Source organism: Podarcis raffonei, chromosome 14, assembly GCF_027172205.1.
Source record: "Podarcis raffonei isolate rPodRaf1 chromosome 14, rPodRaf1.pri, whole genome shotgun sequence".
Lineage (NCBI taxonomy): Eukaryota > Metazoa > Chordata > Lepidosauria > Squamata > Lacertidae > Podarcis > Podarcis raffonei.
This window is the reverse complement of record NC_070615.1, coordinates 42,175,679-42,195,863: the sequence shown is the minus strand read 5'-3', so window position 1 is coordinate 42,195,863 and position 20,185 is coordinate 42,175,679. Positions and strand designations below refer to the sequence as shown.

The 20,185-nt window shown below is 45.3% G+C and overlaps 1 protein-coding gene across 8 annotated transcripts in view; it reads left to right on the top strand.

Moving 5' to 3' along the window:
- TRRAP (transformation/transcription domain associated protein) overlaps positions 1-20,185 on the top strand; it is a 158,008-nt gene that overhangs the window by 128,788 nt on the left and 9,035 nt on the right. For all 8 annotated transcript variants that reach the window (XM_053365849.1, XM_053365848.1, XM_053365847.1 and 5 more), the window contains 3 exons: positions 6,160-6,385; positions 12,332-12,549; positions 18,174-18,358. In XM_053365849.1, the coding sequence (XP_053221824.1) occupies positions 6,160-6,385; positions 12,332-12,549; positions 18,174-18,358 (629 nt within the window). The remainder of the gene's footprint in view (positions 1-6,159; positions 6,386-12,331; positions 12,550-18,173; positions 18,359-20,185) is intronic.

Sequence of the window (20,185 nt, the reverse complement as noted above, 5' to 3'; positions counted from 1 at the left end):
CACACTTGTCACTTCTCTCGTCAAGCACCCCCCTCACCTGTCCTGGGCATGCAGAACACCAGGTGTACCCAATAGCATGTGAAGGAGGAGGCAGGTGGCAGCAGGACTGGGCTGGAAAAGTCTTGTATGTGTCCCATTTAAGTGAGAGTTACAAAGAGTTTTGGTTTCTGTTTTGCACTACTGAGGAGCATTTCAAACCAGTACAGTGGTACCTCGGGTTACAGACGCTTCAGGTTACAGACCCCGCTAACCCAGAAATAGTACCTCGGGTTAAGAACTTTGCTTCAGGGTGAGAACAGAAATCGGGCTCCGGTGGCGTGGCAGCAGCGGGAGGCCTATTAGCTAAAGTGGTGCTTCAGGTTAAGAACAGTTTCAGGTTAAGAACGGGCCTCCAGAATGAATTAAGTACTTAACCCGAGGTACCACTGTATTTGATGCTACTTGGGTCAGGGTCCTTGCATTCAAAGAAAATTAGCCTTTAAATTGTGCCTCAGGTAGCTTTTCAGAGTTTGGTCTGCAGGAACGACTTTTTCCATATTTGCCTTAAGTGGCTAAAGCTACCTGCCTTTGTAATTCCCTGCTTGTACACTTGGAAACAGTTGGCTTTTGTTGTTTTAAAAGAGTACGTGTAAGCCGTTTTTGCTTTTTTACTTTAATGATACTTGATTTAATTTAATGATACTTGATTTCTAAGTCATACTTCTTGGCTGAAGAGTGGGGAAAATAAAAAAGCAAGTGGAGCCTTGTAGTTCCTCTCCTCCCCACCCCACCCCCCCAAAAATTTAGGCATGCTTATTTCACCATATAAGTTCTACATTTAAAGGCCTCTATCTTATTGATAGACATCTGAAGGCAGCCCTGTTTAGGGAAGCTTTTAATGTTTGATGTATTACAGTATTTTAATATTTTTTTGGAAGCCGCCCAGAGTGGCTGGGGAAGCCCAGCCAGATGGGCGGGGTATAAATATAAAATTGTTGTTGTTGTTGTTGTTGTTGTTGTTGTTGTTGTTGTTGTTGTTGTTATTGTTATTGTTATTGTTATTGTTATTATTATTGCTTTGCCTAATTGGCCCCAATCTGTTGCCCTCCATATTTTGCTGCAATACAAGTCCCATCGTATGGCTGGGATTCATGGGAATTGTAGTTCAACGACATCTGGAGGCTACTGGACTAGGTTAGGAGGCTCAAATGTAGCCACAATCCAGCGCTGTGCTAGTTTAAGAGAAGACCCTTTTGCTTGGGTGCAGCCCTCAGTTCTTTGATGCCTGTTTTTTATATCCCAATTCCTCCTTGCTATTGAACTCAGTGGACCGTGCTTGCTTCTGCTCGCTTCTGTCTAATAGATATTTTAAAGGTTGTTTTGAAGATTTAAATTGAAACGTGATCATTGACATCAGTCTATGCACATTCCGCACCCCCCGGTCATATGAAAAGATTCCTGCGCAGATTTATAGGGAGTATGTAAATGGCTCTACTTTAATTTTAGGAAAGTACTTGAAAATGGCAGGCATCATTGTTCCGTGTCAAGTGTGATAGAACAGTTTTTTATTGAAGCTGCTAGGGAATTTTTGAGCACAGTTGAGCATTAAATCGGTCTTAAAGTTTTGAGCCCTGTAGTACTGTTCAATATGTGTTATTTACAGATAACCACCTCTAAATTATTTTCATGTTTAGCATATGAAAGCCGGTATGTCTTGGTACTACCTTTCTAATGAGCTAGCATGACTTGGGATGTACTTTAAATTTGAGGGAAGGGGCTGGCTTTTTTTCATAGTGAATGCCAATGGAGCCTGCAACAAAATGTTGCAGTCCATTCAGAACTCCCTGTTCAAGATTCCAGTCACTCCATTCCATTGCCCCTCCCCTTTTCTGCCCTCAGACCCCCAACTGATCAGCATTCCATTGTCATTGAGCATGCTCAGTCCTCATTGGGCTGTTTGTGATTTTTTGCCCTCCCTCCGTGTGGGTTTTCCCCTTCACCAATTTCTTGTAGCTCTGAGAACCTCAGCATTCGTCAAAACCAGTTGATCATTCTTTGTGGATGGTGCTATTTTGGCTACATAAGAATTCACGCTCAGAGAATAAAGATTGCTGTTGTCAAATATCAGGAGCAGCCGACATGGTGTCCTACAGATATTGTTGGACTCCAGCTCCTATCAGCCAGCATGGATAGTGTTCAGGATTGATGGGAGTCATAGTCCAGTAACAGCTTGAGGGCTCCCTGTTGCCTCCACCTGGTATATATTTTGATATGGACTTAGTGGTTTGCCACAGTTTCTGGATCCATCAGGAACACTCACAAGCTTGAACTCAGCCTGGCAGAAGCTTCTCCATAACATCTTCAAACAATTTGATTATAATCATGGTACTTTTGAGGTATCTAAATAATCTTACAGGGCTTGATTCAGGTTGATATATTTTCATCACCTGGCTTCCGTCTTAGGCATATTCCTCGTGACATGTTGACAGAGCTTGATATGGAACCCAAAATGGCCCTGTGTAGATGGGAGCTGGCTTGGTTCTTTATGGCAGAATGCCCTAAGATGTCCCCTTCCAGCCCCCCAAAGGGACCCTGCAGTTCCTAGAGCTAACATGTCCTACAAGACACAGTCAGGGTATATATAGGACAGGCATAGGCAAACTCGGCCCTCCAGATGTTTTGGAACGACAACTCTCATCATCCCTGACCACTGGTCCTGTTAGCTAGGGATGATGGGAGTTGTAGTCCCAAAACATCTGGAGGGCCGAGTTTGCCTGTGGCTGGTATAGGACAATAAGAGGTTCATACTGGACACAAGGCAAGGCGGGGAAAGGTTCAGGTTTGAGAGTTGTTAGGAAACCCTCTATTGCCCACACAGAGCTATAGTTCGTAGTGCGGTTTTAGTGTCAATCCCTCTTCCCAGGGCGCTCTGGGAACTGTAGCTCTGTGGGGGAATTGGGGTCTCCTAACAACTCTCAGCGCCCTTAACAAACTGCACATCTCATAATTCATGACAAAGTGGTATGATCCTGCTTTAAATGCATAGTGAAGATAGGGCCTTACTCGCAAGGCTAATGTTTGTGCTGCTTAAATGGAATTATGCTGTCTGCAACATTGTTCTTCGGTAGAGATTTAATTTATTTAGCACATTTGTGTCTATTTGAAACATTTCTACCCTGCCTTTTCTTCAGACAGAATCCATGTACAGCACCCATCCCCCCCCCCCCAATTTCAGGTTTATGCAATGTTCTCAAAGTGAGTACCAGTAAAAACAATTTCTAAACAATAATACTATAAATCATAATAAATACCAGGATGAAAGGAGGGGAAATCTAAAAAAATGCAGAGATGGCCTAGAAGCCAATACTACATAGAACAGCAGATTAAAACCATTCATTGTGAAAGTAAGTTAGTCACTGTTTGGTAAAAGCCATTATTAAAATGCCTGGATGAATTGAACAGTTTCTACTACATGATGCCTGACTCTTAGAAATGGGGATATCTGTGATTGCGTTTAGACATATCTTGCCTTAATATGCTGATATATGAACGATCCTTTTTTCCTGTGCACAAAGCCCCTTAGCTCCTCTTTTCCCACAAGGCAAACCAAGAAGTCTTCCATGTAGTTCTCCATCTCATCCAAAAAGGAAACATTAATAGCTTCTAAAGAAACCAGGCTATTAAATCATGGTTTGAAGTTGGGTTGCTGTTATGGCTTTTTCTGAAATTATTAACCATTGTTTCCTGGCTTGGATGAAACGGGAAACTATAGTTAATTGAAAACTTTCCAGTTTGCCAGCCTACGCAAAGAGAGGAGACAGTTGTTTTTGTGGGCAAAAGGTTTGTTCATATCTGAGATTATTAATGAGATAGGTTCATTTAAACTCTCCTTATGGAGATCATTCGACAAAGGGTGTCATGCTCTCTCTGGTTGTGGGCCCAGTTGTAGTATGACAGAGTTCATCAGGGTTCCTGTTGCATAGGAAGCAATAAATGACATGAAAACCTTTTTGGGATCAAAATGGCCACAACTTTATTGATTGCAGATGCAAGAAGGCTTTGGCTTAGGCACTGGATATGTATCCTGGTTGCTGGATGACAACTTCATCAGGGTCAGTCTTGGGTTAAGCATCCCCACGTGACACATATCAAATACAGGTGACCCATGTTGTTGTTGTTTAGTCATGTCTGACTCTTCCTGACCCCATGCACCAGAGCACACCAGGCACTCCTGTCTTCCGCTGCCTCCCGCAGTTTGGTCACTCATGTTAGTAGCTTCGAAAACACTGTCCAACCATCTCGTCCTCTGTCGTCCCCTTCTCCTTGTGCCCTCAATCTTTCCCAACATCAGGGTCTTTTCCAGAGAGTCTTCTCTTCTCACGAGGTGGCCAAAATATTGGAGGCTCAGCTTCAAGATCTGTCCTTCCAGTGAGCACTCAGGGCTGATTTCCTTCAGAATGGATAGGTTTGATCATCTTGCAGTCCATGGGACTCTCAAGATTCCCCTCCAGCACCATAATTCAGAAGCATAAATTCTTTGGCGATCAGCCTTCTTTATACAGGTGACCCATACAGAATGCCAAATGAGGAGTTCTGTGTCCTGTTAGCCCTTGTCTGGACATACAGACAAACCCCTTTACTGCGGGGTACCCTGGTGCTTTGGTCCTGGGGACAGAGGGTAAGTCTCCTCCCCCCGCCACCTGATTAGACTAAAGATGCAACCCAACTGCTTTTCCCGCCAACAAGCTGTGACAGTTGCATGGAGGTAGGCAAAACCTCCAAACCAGCCCAATTGGTCTGCAGGCAAGTTCCTCCCTGACCCTGAATAAGGCGACCAAGCCACTCCACAGCAAGGTCACACACCTGCACCACCTGCTTACCTTTAGGTGAGGACAAAATTATACAAGGCCGGAGGGTGGGATGTCTGATGCTGCTTGGAGGCTATGCAGTCAGTTTTTATGATTTGGAGACGGACCTGAGTGGAAGCAGGCTTACCGAGGTCTTGTCTCCAAATTTCCACTCTGCAGCCTGGGCTCTAATTGGCCAGTTTAAATTCAAAAGAGGTAGAGGATTCCTATCACTCCCTGCGGCTAGCTGGGGTTGATGATGCCAGCGAGCCAGCCTACCACACAGGAACTTTTCCCTTGCCCACAGCCATACTGGGCCACAGCTACCACTGCTGTCAAGAACGATTATTGGTCTTTCTCACTTGCCTTGCTTCCAAGAATTTCCTCAGGCACAAATCTTAATCCTTAAGTAGATTTGTATGTGAATTAAGATATAAGACGGTTTCTATGAGAATTAAAACACATACGTGACTTGATAACTTTTGTTGTTGTATTTTTGAAGGTGTTGATTCCGACCGATAGGTGGGTGAACTGCCCGACCAATGCTATGCGGTTAATTGTGCCAGTGTGGTGTAGTGGTTAAGAGCGGTGGACTCGTAATCTGGGGAACCGGGTTCGCATCTCCGCTCCTCCACATGCAGCTGCTGGGTGACCTTGGGCTAGTCACACTTCTCTGAAGTCTCTCAGCCCCACTCACCTCACAGAGTGTTTGTTGTGGGGGAGGAAAGGAAAGGAGAATGTTAGCCACTTTGAGACTCCTTTGGGTAGTGATAAAGCGGGATATCAAATCCAAACTCCTCCTCCTCCTCCTCCTCCTCCTCCTCCTCCTCCTCCTCCTCCTCCTCTTCTTCTTCTTCTTCTTTCTCTGTTGCACTGGTACAGAGAGAGGTGCTCAGGGACATTTTTAAAAAGGCAGTTTTAGACATAGCCCAACAAGAAACAGCATCCACATAATGGGAAAACAGATGACAGAAACAAGTATGTTTAATGTGTAATCTCTGCCAGTGTAAATTGGAACAGATGAGCTTGAATCGCTTTTGCTAACAGCTCATCTATTTTATACATGGATTTCCTTGGCAATAATGTGTGTTAGGCTAAAAGTGACTACTATAATAATTTCTGTTGTATGCGATAATAATCTTTCCTGCTTTCCTTCATTTTACTATTGTGCAAATAGTAAAGAAAAACAGTAGCAGTTCCCTGGGGTAAGGCTCCAAAGCCCAGATACCTTAACTATGCAAGGTGTTTACACCAAGCAGAGTTTTGATTAAATACCTGCATCACATTTCTAACAAGCAATTTTCTGTTGGATTTATTTTGTTTTATCTGCTAGATTTCGACTTCAGCGTGCCAGGCTCCATGAAGCTCCACAATCTTATTTCTAAGCTGAAGAAATGGATCAAAATTCTCGAGGCAAAAACAAAGCAGCTTCCCAAGTTCTTCCTCATAGAAGAAAAGTGCCGATTCCTGAGCAACTTCTCGGCCCAAACAGCCGAAGTGGAAATTCCTGGAGAGTTCCTCATGCCAAAGCCGACACATTATTACATCAAGATTGCACGGTAAATCCAGGGTTGAAAGCTAAGGCTGGGAAATGCACTAGTTATACGTACCAGAACTTCTTGGGTTAGTTCCAGGCTAAGGTAGCTGAACGTAGGTCACTAGTAGGTCACTGGCTCCTGGTGGAGCACAAGGTCAGATTTAAGGTGCTGGTTTTGACCTTTAAAGCCCTTCACGGCCTAGGACCCTCGTATCTACGGGACCGCCTCTCCCGGTATGCCCCACGGAGGACCTTAAGGTCCATAAATAGCAACACCCTAGAGGTCCCGGGCCCCAAGGAAGTCAGATTAGCCTCAACCAGAGCCAGGACTTTTTCAACACTGGTGGAACGCTCTGTCTCATGAGACCAGGGCCCTGCAGGATCTGATTTCTTTCCACAGGGCCTGTAAGACAGAGTTGTTCCGCCTGGCCTTTGGCTTGGAGTCAAATTGATTCCCTCCCCCTCTTTCTTTTTTCCTTTCTCCTCCTGTGATGAGGCTGCATTTTAATGTTTTAATGTTGTATTTTAATCTTGTTTTTAAGTTGTACTCATTCAACTCATTTTTATTATTGGTTGTTAGCTGCCCTGAGCCTGGCCTTGGCTGGGGAGGGCGGGGTATAAATAAAATTTATTATTATTATTATTATTATTAGGACTAGTTATAAATTAATTTCAGTGATTTCCTGGGAACCTAAGTTCAACTAACTTTGTCTGGATCCAACCCAGAATTAACCTCTCCATTTTCCTGGGCTTCTCTGTTCTCCAGACACAATCATCTGGGGCCTGAAACAGTTTCTGCCGCCATATTTGGTCGGGTTTACAGACGAATTAATGGAAGACGAGCAGGAGAGCCACGCCACACATCTAAAGCACATGACTTCCCCCAGGGAATCCTGGGAATTGTAGTTTCCTTCTCACAGATCTACAGTTCCCAACACCTTTAACGAACCACAGCAGTGTGTGCTGCACAGGAATTTTAAAGTGACACAGGCTGTACTCAAAGGCTTGTGATCTAAAGATAGATTACAAAAGAAAGTAAAAGGATAGCACCACACATCATATCTCCTGTTGCCCAGGCTCCTAAGGGTGTGCTAACATTGTTTTACCCTAGTTTTTAGCTGATATTTTTACCAACAAGTTTTAACTGCAGCTTTAAGTGTCAATTTTGTTTAGATGTGTTGTTTTTTGTTGCATTTATAAATGTACACTCTTTCCCTATCCTGCTCTGAGAGATTTTAGGTTGAAAGGTAGAATACAAATCCCATAAATAAATAGAAAACGCAGTGTAAACAAATAGCTACAGTTAACAGATCTGGGGGGAAAAGTACGATTTTGCCTTATGCTCCATGAGAAGTGTAATATTTCGGTTTTGGAGCATTTCTGTTTCTTGACAATTTCTTTTCCTTAGGAGGCAAAATTGCAGACTAACCTTTTTTCCTCCATGCATTGATTAAAATTTGGTGGATGCACCAAGGGTTGAACAAAATTGGCCTTCCCTGTCTTGAGCCATTAGTTTCCTACTTTTTTTCTTTTTTCTTTTCATTTCAAGGCCTGATTATCTACTTCGGTGTCTTGCCAGGGATTAGTCAGATGTTCCCAAGGGCTCCCAACAGCAGTGTGCATCTGCACGCTTGATTCTTTCCAAGGCGAGAGAAACTAAGCCTGCCAACAGGAAGGCATTCTGTCCTTTATAGAGTCCTGACTAACAATCAACTACTTTTTAGTGTGTGGGAGCCGATATGTTGTTTTAAAAATCCCTCCTACGCAGTCATGAAAGCTGAGCTCGGCCATTTCCTGCAGGGGCAAAGACAGAGACCGCAGAGAGAGCACCTTTACGAAAGTTTACGGACCAAGGGTTCAGAGCTGTTGATTTTAAGTGGCTGGTACCCCGCTCTCAAACCCTGTGCTAGACGTATCTCTTTGTCATTCTAGAATAGCACTTGTGAGATCTGGGTGCAAACCTATGGTTTGCTGGGGAAGGGCCATAGCTCAGTGGTAGAGCATCTGCCTTGCCAGCTGAAGGTGCCAGCTTTGATCCCTGGCATCTCCAGGTAGAGTTGAGAAAGGCTCCTGTTCATAATCCTGACAGCCACTGCCAGTCAGTGTAGGCGATACTGAGCTACATTGACCAATGGTCTGACTTCCTAGATTGACCAATAGGCAGCTTCCTGTATTCCTATGTTGGGAGTCACAACGGCGATCTAAAGGACCCTTTGCATAAATTGAAGCCACTTTATTTCCCACTTGTATGCTGCCTTTCCATGATGCAGTCAATCTTAAAAGGGGGCTTACAAATAAAAATAGCAAAAGAATCCCAACAGTAAAACAAAAGAATCCCAACAGTAAAACTAAACAGCAGTGAAAGTAGCATTAACAGCAGCAGTATCAATCATAATTTTGCGTTTTGTCCTGGGTTTTCTTCCCTGCCAAAATTTCGAATATCATTAACTATAGGTATTGTCTGAAATAGAAATAGCATCTTTGGAAGTACATTCTTTTTTATAGCAGAAATATTGCCCAACAATGACAATTGCATTCTGCTCCAAATTTGCATATCTTTTTTGATTTCTTTCCAAACCTTTACACAGTTATCATTAAAGATATTATTATTATTATTATTTGCCGTTAACCATATCTCCAGGTATTTCACTTCCTTTTCACTCTTTATACTACTGAGTCTTTCTAGGTCTTTCATGAGTTAACCATCCATATTTTTGACTAACATTGTTTTTTGAATAGCAAGGACCCAGTATTATCTCTCTTGGCTCTTGAAAGAGATTTAAATCCCACCCTTGTTCCCAAGGAGCTGTTAGCTCTGCTGCTTGCAGCAGCCAGACTCAAAATTGCCTTAGGCTGGACATCTGCATCAATTCCCTCTAGTGGAATTGTTTGGGAGGGTATGGGACACAGCCTTGGCCGAGCATTTAAACCATCACAGGCGGGTTTTTAAAACAAGACCATTTTGATGTGAGATGGTGACCATTCATATGCTTTATAAATAAAAATAGTGCACTGCATAGGCCCACAACAATACACAGCTCTCCGTGGCAAGGCTACCTTACCAGTATGTGGCTCTTGCTTCCAAACTGTCCCATTGCAGAATCTTATTTTATTATGATGTCTGCAGAAGTATGCTGAGATTTCTGTTTATTTTATTTCCAGCTGCAGTAATGTGCTCCATACATTTTTTGTTTCCTTGTTGTTCTTGAAAACTTAAAAAAGCACTTTTTTAAAAGAAGAAGAAAAGCAGCAACAACGAAGTAAAAAGTAAATAAATACTCACCTGAATGAAGCAATCTTGCTTAAAAGTGAGATAAACGATCTTCCAGCCATAAAGGATGGAAGGGGAGGAGAGGTCTTTGCCAGTTCCTCCCAGCTGCTCCCCATCACATGACAGCGCACACCATTCGGGAGGGTTCCCCCAGGCTGTTGAGAGCAGCCGGGGTGAGGGAGGGAGCAGGAAGGCTCTCTTTTTTTCAGCAGAACTTTGCCTGCGGTTTTTGAGGTTGAGAGCCTAAGAATTTTATTTTTGGCGTGAGCCAAGATCTAAAACAGGCCTACCCATCAGTCCAAACGTACAGGAAGCGGCCTTGAACCAGGTTAGATGACAGCTGCTTTCATGGGCCCTGACTCCTCGGGCGCTCAGTCAGAGGTACCTGCTGCCACCTCCTGCTCCCTAGTCCCCTATCTGGAGATGCCAGGGATTGACCTGGGAACCCTTCTTCTCGCAAAACAGGTGCTCAGCCCCTGAGTTGGCTCCACCTCCACCACTGCTCAGTGCTCATATGGAGCAATGGATTGTAAAAAGTGCTCGGAGTAGGTCCGTCGGAATGAATGGGCGTGACTAGCGTAGGTTCATTAATTTAGCGCATCTGTTGTTGCGTGGAATGTAGTTAGATGCAGTCTTCAGTTCTGTGTGCTGCAGGTAGATAAATTGACAGGTTGGAAAAGGTTCAGAGAAGATGGTTCAGAGGGTATGGAAGGTGTATCCTGTGAGGAATGGTTCAATGGATTATTCAGGCTTGAAGAAGACAAGGCCGAGTGAGGCCATGCACAGGTACCACCAAATTGGAATAACTTGGAGCATGAGACTCTTAATATCAGGGTTGTGGGTTTGGCCCTGTATATCTGAAGAAGTGTCTCCACCCCCATTGTTCAGCCGAGACATAGAAGGCACCAAGGGCCTTCTGGCTGTTACCTCGCTGCGAGAAGTGACGTTACAGGGAACCAGGCAGAGGGCCTTTTCAATAGTAGTAGTAGTAAGAAGAAGAAAAAGAAGAATAATTTATTATTTCTACCCCGTCCATCTGGCTGGGTTTCCCTAGCCACTCTGGGCGGCTTCCAACAAAAGATTAAAAATACATTAAAACATCAGTTGTTAAAAACTTCCCTAAACAGGGCTGCCTTCAGATGTCTTCTAAAAGTCATATAGTTGTTTATTTCCTTGACATCTGATGGGAGGGCGTTCTACAGGGCAGGCACCACTACCGAGAAGGCCCTCTGCCTGGCTCCCTGTAACTTCGCTTCTCTCAGTGAGGGAACTGTCAGAAGGCCCTCGGCGCTGGACCTCAGTGTCTGGGAGATGAGTAACTGTATAACCTTTAGAAGACATCTGAAGGCAGCCATGTGTAGGAAAGCTATCGATGTGTTATGTTTTATTATGTTTTTATATATGTTGGAAGCCACCTAGAGTAGCTGGAGCAACCCAATCAGATGTGCGGGGTGCAAATAATAGAATTATTATTATTATTAAGCCCCATGTTGGGCAAAGGATTCCTGCATTGGAGGTGGTTGGACTAATTGATCCTCAAGGTCCCTTCCAATTCTATGGTTCTTTGATTCTACAGTACCTGTAGGGCTGCCACGCAGAGGGCAAAGACTGGTGGTAGAGCAACTGCTTTTATTGTGAAAGGTCCCAGGATAGCATTTTCTGGTTGGGCTGGGAGGGAGACATCTGTCTGTGACCCTGGAGAGACACTGCCAGTCAGTGTAGACAGTATGGAGCTAGATGGACCAGTGATTTAAGGCTCCCAGGGCAGGGCTATATTTAATGGCTAAAATGTTAGAGAAACGTCTTAATGGTAAGATCAGTACACCAGTGGAACCAATTGCCATAGATTTTCCTGTGCTGGAGGTTTTGTAAGCAGATGTTGGGCAGCCATCTGTTAGGGTTTCTCTCTCTCTGGATTTTCCTACATCAAGCATGTGGTTAGATTAGATGGCTTGCAAGACACACACACACACACACACACACACACACACTGCAGCTATGTGATTTTTCTGTCAGCCTTGTTGAGTATATGTTGGGCTGCAAGTAATGGGCCAGATTCAGCTTGGTGGGTTGAGAAGTTGTGCAGAATTAGAATTAAGCCATTTTTAAAAGAGAATGGATTTATTTTCTGCCTTTCAAGACCATTTTGGATACATTTCAGTTTAGCTCTTCCCTGTGTACTTGAGAGAGATTTTGGGGAAGGGTGTGTGTGTGGCAGCATCAGCAGCAGTGGATGACCTTTAAACTTCTGTAACTGCTCTCAAATCTGAAGCATCCCATTGCATGCTCAGTCTTCTGCTCTCGTCGTGGTTTCACTGACAGTAATATGGAAATCAGAACCCAAGCTACACCAAGCGACTTGTTTCTGTCTATTGAAAAAATCATTTCTCAGTCAATTTGGAGAAGACAAAAGATGCTGGAAGCTTTTCATACATAATACCAGTCTTGGCTGAGCTGCGTAATAGAAAATGTAGCAGCATCATTATAAAAATTCATAATGAGAATGTTAGTTTTACAAAAACTCAGCCGCTAATATGCTTCATTTTGTTAGCTTTAAGTATGGCATTTCAGGGTCTCCCCCCCTTTTTGAAAAAAAATCTTAGCTTTCATCTTGGAGGAACGAAATGAAGCTTTAGACTTTGAAAGCTCAGGTGCTTTTATCTCTTTCTCTTTCTCTCTTCCCCACCCCCTTGATAGGTTTATGCCCAGAGTGGAGATAGTACAAAAGCATAACACTGCAGCCAGAAGACTCTATATCCGAGGTCATAATGGAAAGATTTACCCGTATCTCGTAATGAACGACGCTTGCCTGACAGAGTCACGCAGAGAGGAACGAGTATTACAGCTCCTTCGCCTCCTCAACCCCTGTTTGGAGAAGAGGAAAGAAACCACAAAGAGGCATCTCTTTTTCACAGGTAGGTATGGGTGCAGCGAGCTGTTCCTAGGATTTCAAACAAGGAGCTCTAAAGGATCATACGTCTTCAAGTGCCTTGAATAACTTTTTGTTATGCGCAACCTCAAGATGTGTTGAGAAGACAAGTTCTGAGTTCCAAAGGGTCCCCTGGTACGCCAGCTGTCAGTCCTCTGGCTGGAAGGATGCAAGGAATCCTTTCCCAGACTCTGGTTCACGCTGAGGTTTGAATACAAAAAGAAGCAGCGGGAGTTTCTCCTGCTCTTTCTTAATGGCGCAGAGAAGAGAAGACTTCAACATCCCAAGCCCTTTGCACTCGTCAGAGGGCTTGCTCAAAGGAGAAGTGGAGTCTTCCACTTGCGCTGCAGTTTGGAGCAGGAAAGAAACAGCAGGAGCCTTTCCTGCTATTTTTCTCCATCCCTCCGTGCAGCTAAGAAGTCTTGCGCTCTCCAAAGCCCTCTGCAACTGCCCACAGACCAGGGTGGGCGTTGCTTGTGAAAACGAGTAAGAGCTGGCTTGTAAGCCAAGCCAACATTTGTGCACCGTTGCTCATTCACCTTGATCCCTCTACTACATAGCAGAGAGGCTCCCTCAGTGGCAGGAGTGGGGGACCTGTGGCCTACCAGATATTGCAGGACTACGGCTGCTATCATCTCTGACCTTTGTCCTATGCTGTCTGAGGCAGCCACGCAAAGCCGCAGTCATGTAGCTCGAATGGCAGAGGATGAGACTCTTAATCTCAAAGTTGTGGGTTCAAGCCCCATGTTGGACAAAAGATTCCTCCATTGTAGGGGGTTAGACTAGATTATCCTAGGAGTTCCAACAGTTCTATGATTCTAATTAAAGGAGCGTATGATGCGACTTACCTGTACTACTGTTACTAATTATTGTAAAAAAAAAAAGGTCCCCTGGAAGCCCAGTCAAAGGGGACTATGGGGTTGCGGCACTCATTTCGCTTCAGGCCAAGGGAGCCGGTGTTTGTCCGCAGACAGCTTTCCGAGTCATGTGGCCAGCATGAATAAACTGCTTCTGGCACAATGGGACACCATGACGAGTGCCAGAGAGCACAGAAATGCCGTTTACCTTCCTGCCGCAGTGGTACCTATTTATCTACTTGCACTGGTGTGCTTTTGAACTGCTAGGTTGGCAGAAGCTAGGATAGAGCAACTGGAGCTCACCCCGTCACGGGGATTTGAACTTCCGACCTTCTGATTGGCAAGCCCAAGAGGCTTAGACCACAGCGCCACACGCGTCCCACTAATTATTGTATCCAATGTTAGTCATACTCGGGAGTCAACCCATCTGACTGAACGGACGTGATGGTGAACATTGGTCCATTAATTTCATTGGGTTTTCCCTGAGTACGACTTGGTTGTATATAAGAACAGAATGTAGAGCCTTTGGCTGGTGATGCAGCAGGTATAAAGCGGAGCTAAAGGCATCCCGGCAGAGCCTTAGTGAAGCAGGAATAACCTTGTCGCTGAAGGTCGCTTCCTCTCTGCTTGCCAGGCCTTTCCTCTCTAGTTGCTGCCGTTCTCCCGAGCCTCCCATAGTTTTGAGCCAGGGTTGGGCTTTCTTCTTTCGGAACGAAAAATTGTGCTTCACGGCATAATCGGATAAAGCGAGCGTGTCAGCAGTAGGTGGATTTTTATCTGAGCAGAAATTATCCTTGTCTCTGACATAAAAGTGAGCAGAGTAGCCCACGACTCTCCAGATTTGCAGCTGGCGTGGTGTAGCAATGGGAGGCTTGAAATCCTGTTCAGGGTAATACAGCTCTTCATTCAGAAATGCCTTTGTGGGGCCTGGCGTCTAGTACAAACAAATGGTTCTTTCTTGTGAGTTCTCTTTCATAGCAGAGCTCTTGAGTGTGCTGAGAGTGGACGACGAGTGCTACTTGACACACTTCAGGCCGAACATCACGGCAGTGGGAGAACTGATATCTACATACTTTGCCAGTCCCAATTCTGCTTCGATGTAGAAGGCTTCTTCTTCTTGCTTCTTCTCCTTGTGCCTGTTGCTCATGAGGCACCATAAGTGAACAGGGTATTTCAGTCCTGTGGTGGAGCCCAAGCTCAGATTTATTATAATTATTATTTATTTATTTATTTATTTGATTTATATACCCCTAGGGCGGAGTACAACATAAAAAAACCTATTTTATGGAGCATAATAATAGTATCCTCATAAAATAATAATAATAGTCATAGTCGTCCCCACATTTAACAGGTCATAGATTATTTAAGGGCCAAAGGCCTGGGTAAAGAGGAATGTTTTTGCCTAGCACCTAAAGACATGTAATGATGGCACCAGGCAAGCCTCTCTGGGGAGAGCATTCCACAGTCGGGGAGCCACCACAGAAAAAGCTCGTTCTCAGGCCACCACCCTCCAATCCTCTCAGGAAGGGAAGACACACAGGAGGGTCTTGGATGACAAACGCAGGATCTGGGTCAGTTCGTATGGGGAGAGGCAGTCCTTAAGATATTGAGGTCCTGACCCATGTAAAGTTGTAACATCCCCCTTTGCAGAATGGTTTGCAGCAAAGAGAAGTTTTAACAGGGATTCCTCTGCCTAGATAGGGCCTGGTGTGCATCTTAATGTATGGCTGGGAAAGTCTTGTGTCTGAAACCCTTGAGAGAGCCACTGCCAGGCTGCAAAGACAGTACAGTCATACCTCATGTTACGTTTGCTTCTGGTTGTGTGTTTTCAGGTTGTATCCCATGGCAACCCAGAAGTAACGGAACGGGTTACTTCCAGGTTTCGCCGCTCATGCATGCGTAGACGCGCAAAATAACATTATGTGCATGCGCAGAAGCAACGAATCATGGCCCACGTGTGCGCAGACGTGGGTTGCGTTCTTTTCAGGTTGCAAACAGGCCTCCAGAACGGATCCTGTTTGTAACCAGAGGTACCACTGTAGTCAGCTAGATGGATTGATGATTTGACGCTGCATAAGACAGCTTCCAATAGTCCAGCAATGGGTGGGGGACCTTTATGGCCAGATCCTATAACTAGATAACTGGTGGGGAATCCAGCAGGCCAGATATTTATTGTTACCCACCGCCGTTAGCCAATTTTGACAACCCACCAGGCAATCCACTGCTGTTATCTGCTGGCACAGGGCTGGCAAAGCTTCTTTCTCCAGGGATCAGTTCCACAACTGAGCTCCCCAGGGAAATCTCAGTCACATAACCAATCCAGCAGGCTTGATTGGCCTTGCCTTTAAAACTGCTTTCTGCAGGATCGGTGTCATGATCAAGTTCCCCACAGGGAACCTGGTTGTGCAGTTGATCCAGCCACATCTCTGCTTGCCCTGCACCTGACACCATGTATGACATTGGGTGTGGGGCAGCTGCAAGTGGTTTGGGGAAAACAGCTGGTGGGCCAAATTGAGACCTTTGCTGGGCCAGATTTGGCCTGCGAGTGAGAGGTTCCTAACCCCTGTCCTATGGCAAGATTGAGGAACACGTGAGCCAACTCCTACTAGCCCTAGCCAGGGATTTTACCATGGCAGCATCTGGGGGACTATTTGAACATCTGGATTTTTGACCTTGGCAAAGACAACAAAGGACAAGCAAGGATAACAAGGGACTAATGTGAAATGCAGTTATTTTATGCAGTTAGGCTTGGGTTTCAGCTAGCCAAAAGGGTTACACAAAGGTTTCACAGGGAAGGTTTAAGTTTTGGGTTAATCTCTTATTCAATTAAATGGTTGGTTGGTTGATTATTAAATCTGCAGACATTTACATATGAGGAAAAAAGCCCAAAAGTTCTTTTAAAAAGGTGTCCCTCCCTCCAAACCTGTAACTCCAGGTGTTGTTCAACTACAGCGGCCATCATCTATGGCCATTGGGAACGTTGACTGGGACTGATAAGAGCTGGAATCCAACAACAGCTGGAGGGACAGAGGTTTCCTCACCCTTGCGCTTAGCATCGCATGCATGTGTTGCAGCTTTTGTCCTCTTAGAGGCACCCCCCCCCCTTACACACAGAAGAGAGTGTCTTTTTGTATTAAATCATTTTAAATGCTTTAAACTCTGCTGACTGGTTTTAATGAGGGGAGCTTTTATAGGTCTGTTGAAATGTTTCTAGTCAATTTAATCGAACCGATTAATCAACTTAATATTGCGGCCAAAGTTTTGAGGAGGGACGATGTCAGTTTCCGCAGTTCAGGAAGGCTTGAAGCTCTGAGGGAGCTTTCGCTGCAGCTGTAAAGCATCTCATTAGCCTTTGGGAAACTTATATAGAAAGTGGAGGCTCCATCCCTTCCAGGCTCTCAGTCAAGTCCCAAAACATGTAGGTGCTTGATCTACTTTGTTTTCGTTTAGTCGTTTAGTCGTGTCCGACTCTTTGTGACCCCATGGACCAGAGCACGCCAGGCACCTCTGTCCTCCACTGCCTCCCGCAGTTTGGTCAAACTCATGCTGGTAACCTCGAAAACACTATCCAACCATCTCGTCCTCTGTCGCCCCCTTCTCCTTGTGCCCTCCATCTTTCCCAACATCAGGGTCTTCTCCAGGGAGTCTTCTCTTCTCATGAGGTGGCCAAAGTACTGGAGCCTCAGCTTCACGATCTGTCCTTCCAGTGAGCACCCAGGGCTGATTTCATTAAGAATGGATGCGTTTGATCTTCTTGCAGTCCATGGGACTCTCAAGAGTCTTCTCCAGCACCATAATTCCAATGCATCAATTCTTCGGCGATCAGCCTTCTTTATGGTCCAGCTCTCACTTCCATACAACACTACTGGGAAAACCATAGCTTTAACTATACGAACCTTTGTTGGCAAGGTGATGTCTCTACTTCTCAAGATGCTGTCTAGGCCTGTCATTGCCCTTCTCCCAAGAAGATCTACTTTACTCTCATGCAAAGTAGCCTCACGTGTAGCTAGCCAGGTGCTTTGACAAGAGGTCTTGCTGGCCATTTTCTCTGCTGCTGCAGCTCGGGGGGTGATGGGCATGTATGTGTGAGAGAGAGCTGGCCAGGACCCAGCCAACTGGTGTGGAGACCCCTGGTCTTAGGGTGGGGATGCCTGGATTCAGTGCCACCTCTGCCAGTGCAGGTCTCTCTCCAGGGAGGGGTCCTGCTCCCCCCACTCTTCCTCCAAAGAGACACAAGAATCATAGAGTTTTAGAGCTGGAAGGGACCCTGAGGATCGACACCCCCCCCCCCGCTATGCAGGAATATGCAGCTGTCCCATATGGGGACCAAACATGCAACTTTGGCGTTAGCACCACGCTGAATGGGCGATGTCTTCAAAGAACGTAAGAAAAGCCCTGCTGGATCAATCTAATGTCTGCTCCAGTCCAGCATCCTTTTCTCGCAGTGGCCATCCAGGTGCCTCTGGGAGGCTTACAACCAGTACCTGACTGCAGCAGCATGTTCCCGAGGAACAAGCAAGCCTTTGAGAAGCTGAGGATGGTAGGAAAAGCAAAGAGGTTATGGATTTGCATGTCTCGGGAGAGAAGAGCAGACATGGAGGCGGGGGAGGCCTCAGGAGAGCTTTAAAAGCAAGGACAAGGCCTGATGGTTATGGCTGTCCTGGGGAAAGGAGGAAAAATAATGTGTTGGGCTTGTTCACTTTGATCCTTCAGGACATTAACTTTACGTTTTCCCCTTTCTCCCTGTCTCCAGTCCCCCGAGTCGTGGCCGTCTCTCCACAGATGCGCCTGGTCGAAGACAATCCTTCATCTCTCTCCCTCGTGGAGATCTACAAGCAGCGCTGCGCCAAGAAGGGGATTGAGCACGACAGCCCGATTTCTCGCTACTATGACAGACTGGCAACTGTCCAAGCGCGAGGGACCCAGGCCAGCCATCAGGTATTGTAATCTGTGACGAATGCGTTAAGACGCTCTCTGCGCCAGGCCTGCTCTTCGCCTCCCTTTGCTTCCCTTGCCTCGTATTTGATGCATCAATCTCATCTTTTCACTCTCTTGCTCTCTCTCCCATCCCCTTCTTTTTATCGGCAAAACAATCTTTCAAAGTAGATCTGCCAGAGGACTGAGCGGGCACCTGCATCGCATTAATATTGTGGCAAAGCTCCGAAAACATAAACCCTCAAAAGAGCCTTGTTACCTCTCCACCTTGTATGATTAATAGAGCGTAATTATGACCGGAAAAAGACAAGATATTCAACAAAGAAGTTTTGTTAGGCAGCTGTGGGTTGTTGGGTGTTTGGCATGGGTTGTTTTGCTTGTCAGAGCCATGAGTCCCACAAGAGGCAGTGATGGCCATCAACTTGGATGGGCTTAAAAGAGGATTAAACATATTTCTGGAAAGATGAGGCTCTCCATGACTGCTAACCATGACGACCGTGTTCCATCTCCATGGTCAATGGCATTATGCTTCCTTGTGCCAGCTGCTGAAAACCATAGGAGGGAAAGAGTGTGGTTGTGCTCAGGTCCTGCTTCCAGGCTTTCTGTGGCCATCTGGCTGACCAATGTGAAAACAAGATGCTGGACTGGATGGGCCATTGTCTTGATCCAGCACATTTGAACCAAGGGAACCCGTGGTGCTGCAGATGCTTTTAGACTACAGATCCCATCACTTCTCACCATTGGTTATCCTGGCTAGGGGTGATGGGAGCCGGAGTCTTAACAGCATTCAGAGGACCACAGGATCCCCATCCCTAATCCAAACAGTACTTCAGGAGAAGCTTGCTTCATTGAGAAGTTCTTCCATGAACTCACCGTGTCACCTTGGGCCACTGTTCCTCCACTTTGGTTCTGCGATGGAGAGGAATCATAGCTCACTTGTAGAGCATATGTGTTGCCCGCAGGAGGTCCCAGATTCAATCCTTTATATCTCCCTTTAAAAAGGGGGGGGGGCCAGGTAGCAGATGATAGGGAAGCCCCTTTATATGAGACCCTCGGTCACCCCTGCCTTTCAATGCAGACAGTCCTGGACCAGCTTCCTGATAATGCGACTTAACAATACAAAGTTGTTAAGGATGACTATAGTAATGTGTATTAGTTGCTCCAGACACCCAGAAAGCCCTGCCCAAATGCTCTCCCTGTTTTGTGTTTCAGTCCATAGACTGGTCTCTCCACCATTCTCTGTTTTCAAAAATGAAAACAAAAAAGGAAGCTTTTTCCCATTTGGCGTTAAAAAAACCTGTCCGATATCTGCCATTTTTCCCCCCTAGGCCAACTAAGACACAGTTTGAATCCCCCTGAAGTGGTGTAATTAAGGCTTAGTATTCCATTATCACCCTTGCCCATTTATAATAATAAATAGTTACTTTAAAAGCCTTAACACATATAATTAAGCATTGTGCTGTCCTCTTTCTTCCCATTGAAATTGATGCAGTTCCAGGTGTGTTGTGTCTTGAAAGTTGTGTCTGTAATAAACAACCTTTCATTCCTTGCACAGCATAAAATAAAATTAAGTGACATGGAACATCTGTCTTTCTCTCCCGTTTTCTTTTTTGAGGCTCTTCCCTTCTGGTTGTGGAAATTTAGTCCCTCTCTCTCTGAGTAATTTAATTTAAGCAAGTGTGATTATCATTCTTTTCTAGTGCAGTGGAGCAGGTCCCCACTTTATTTTCTCCTTCTAATTAATTAGGCCAGTCCACGCTGTAGGTAATTAAATATGGAGGTAGTTCACAGATGTTTACATGGGAGGCACAACTTGGCTGCGGAAAGTGT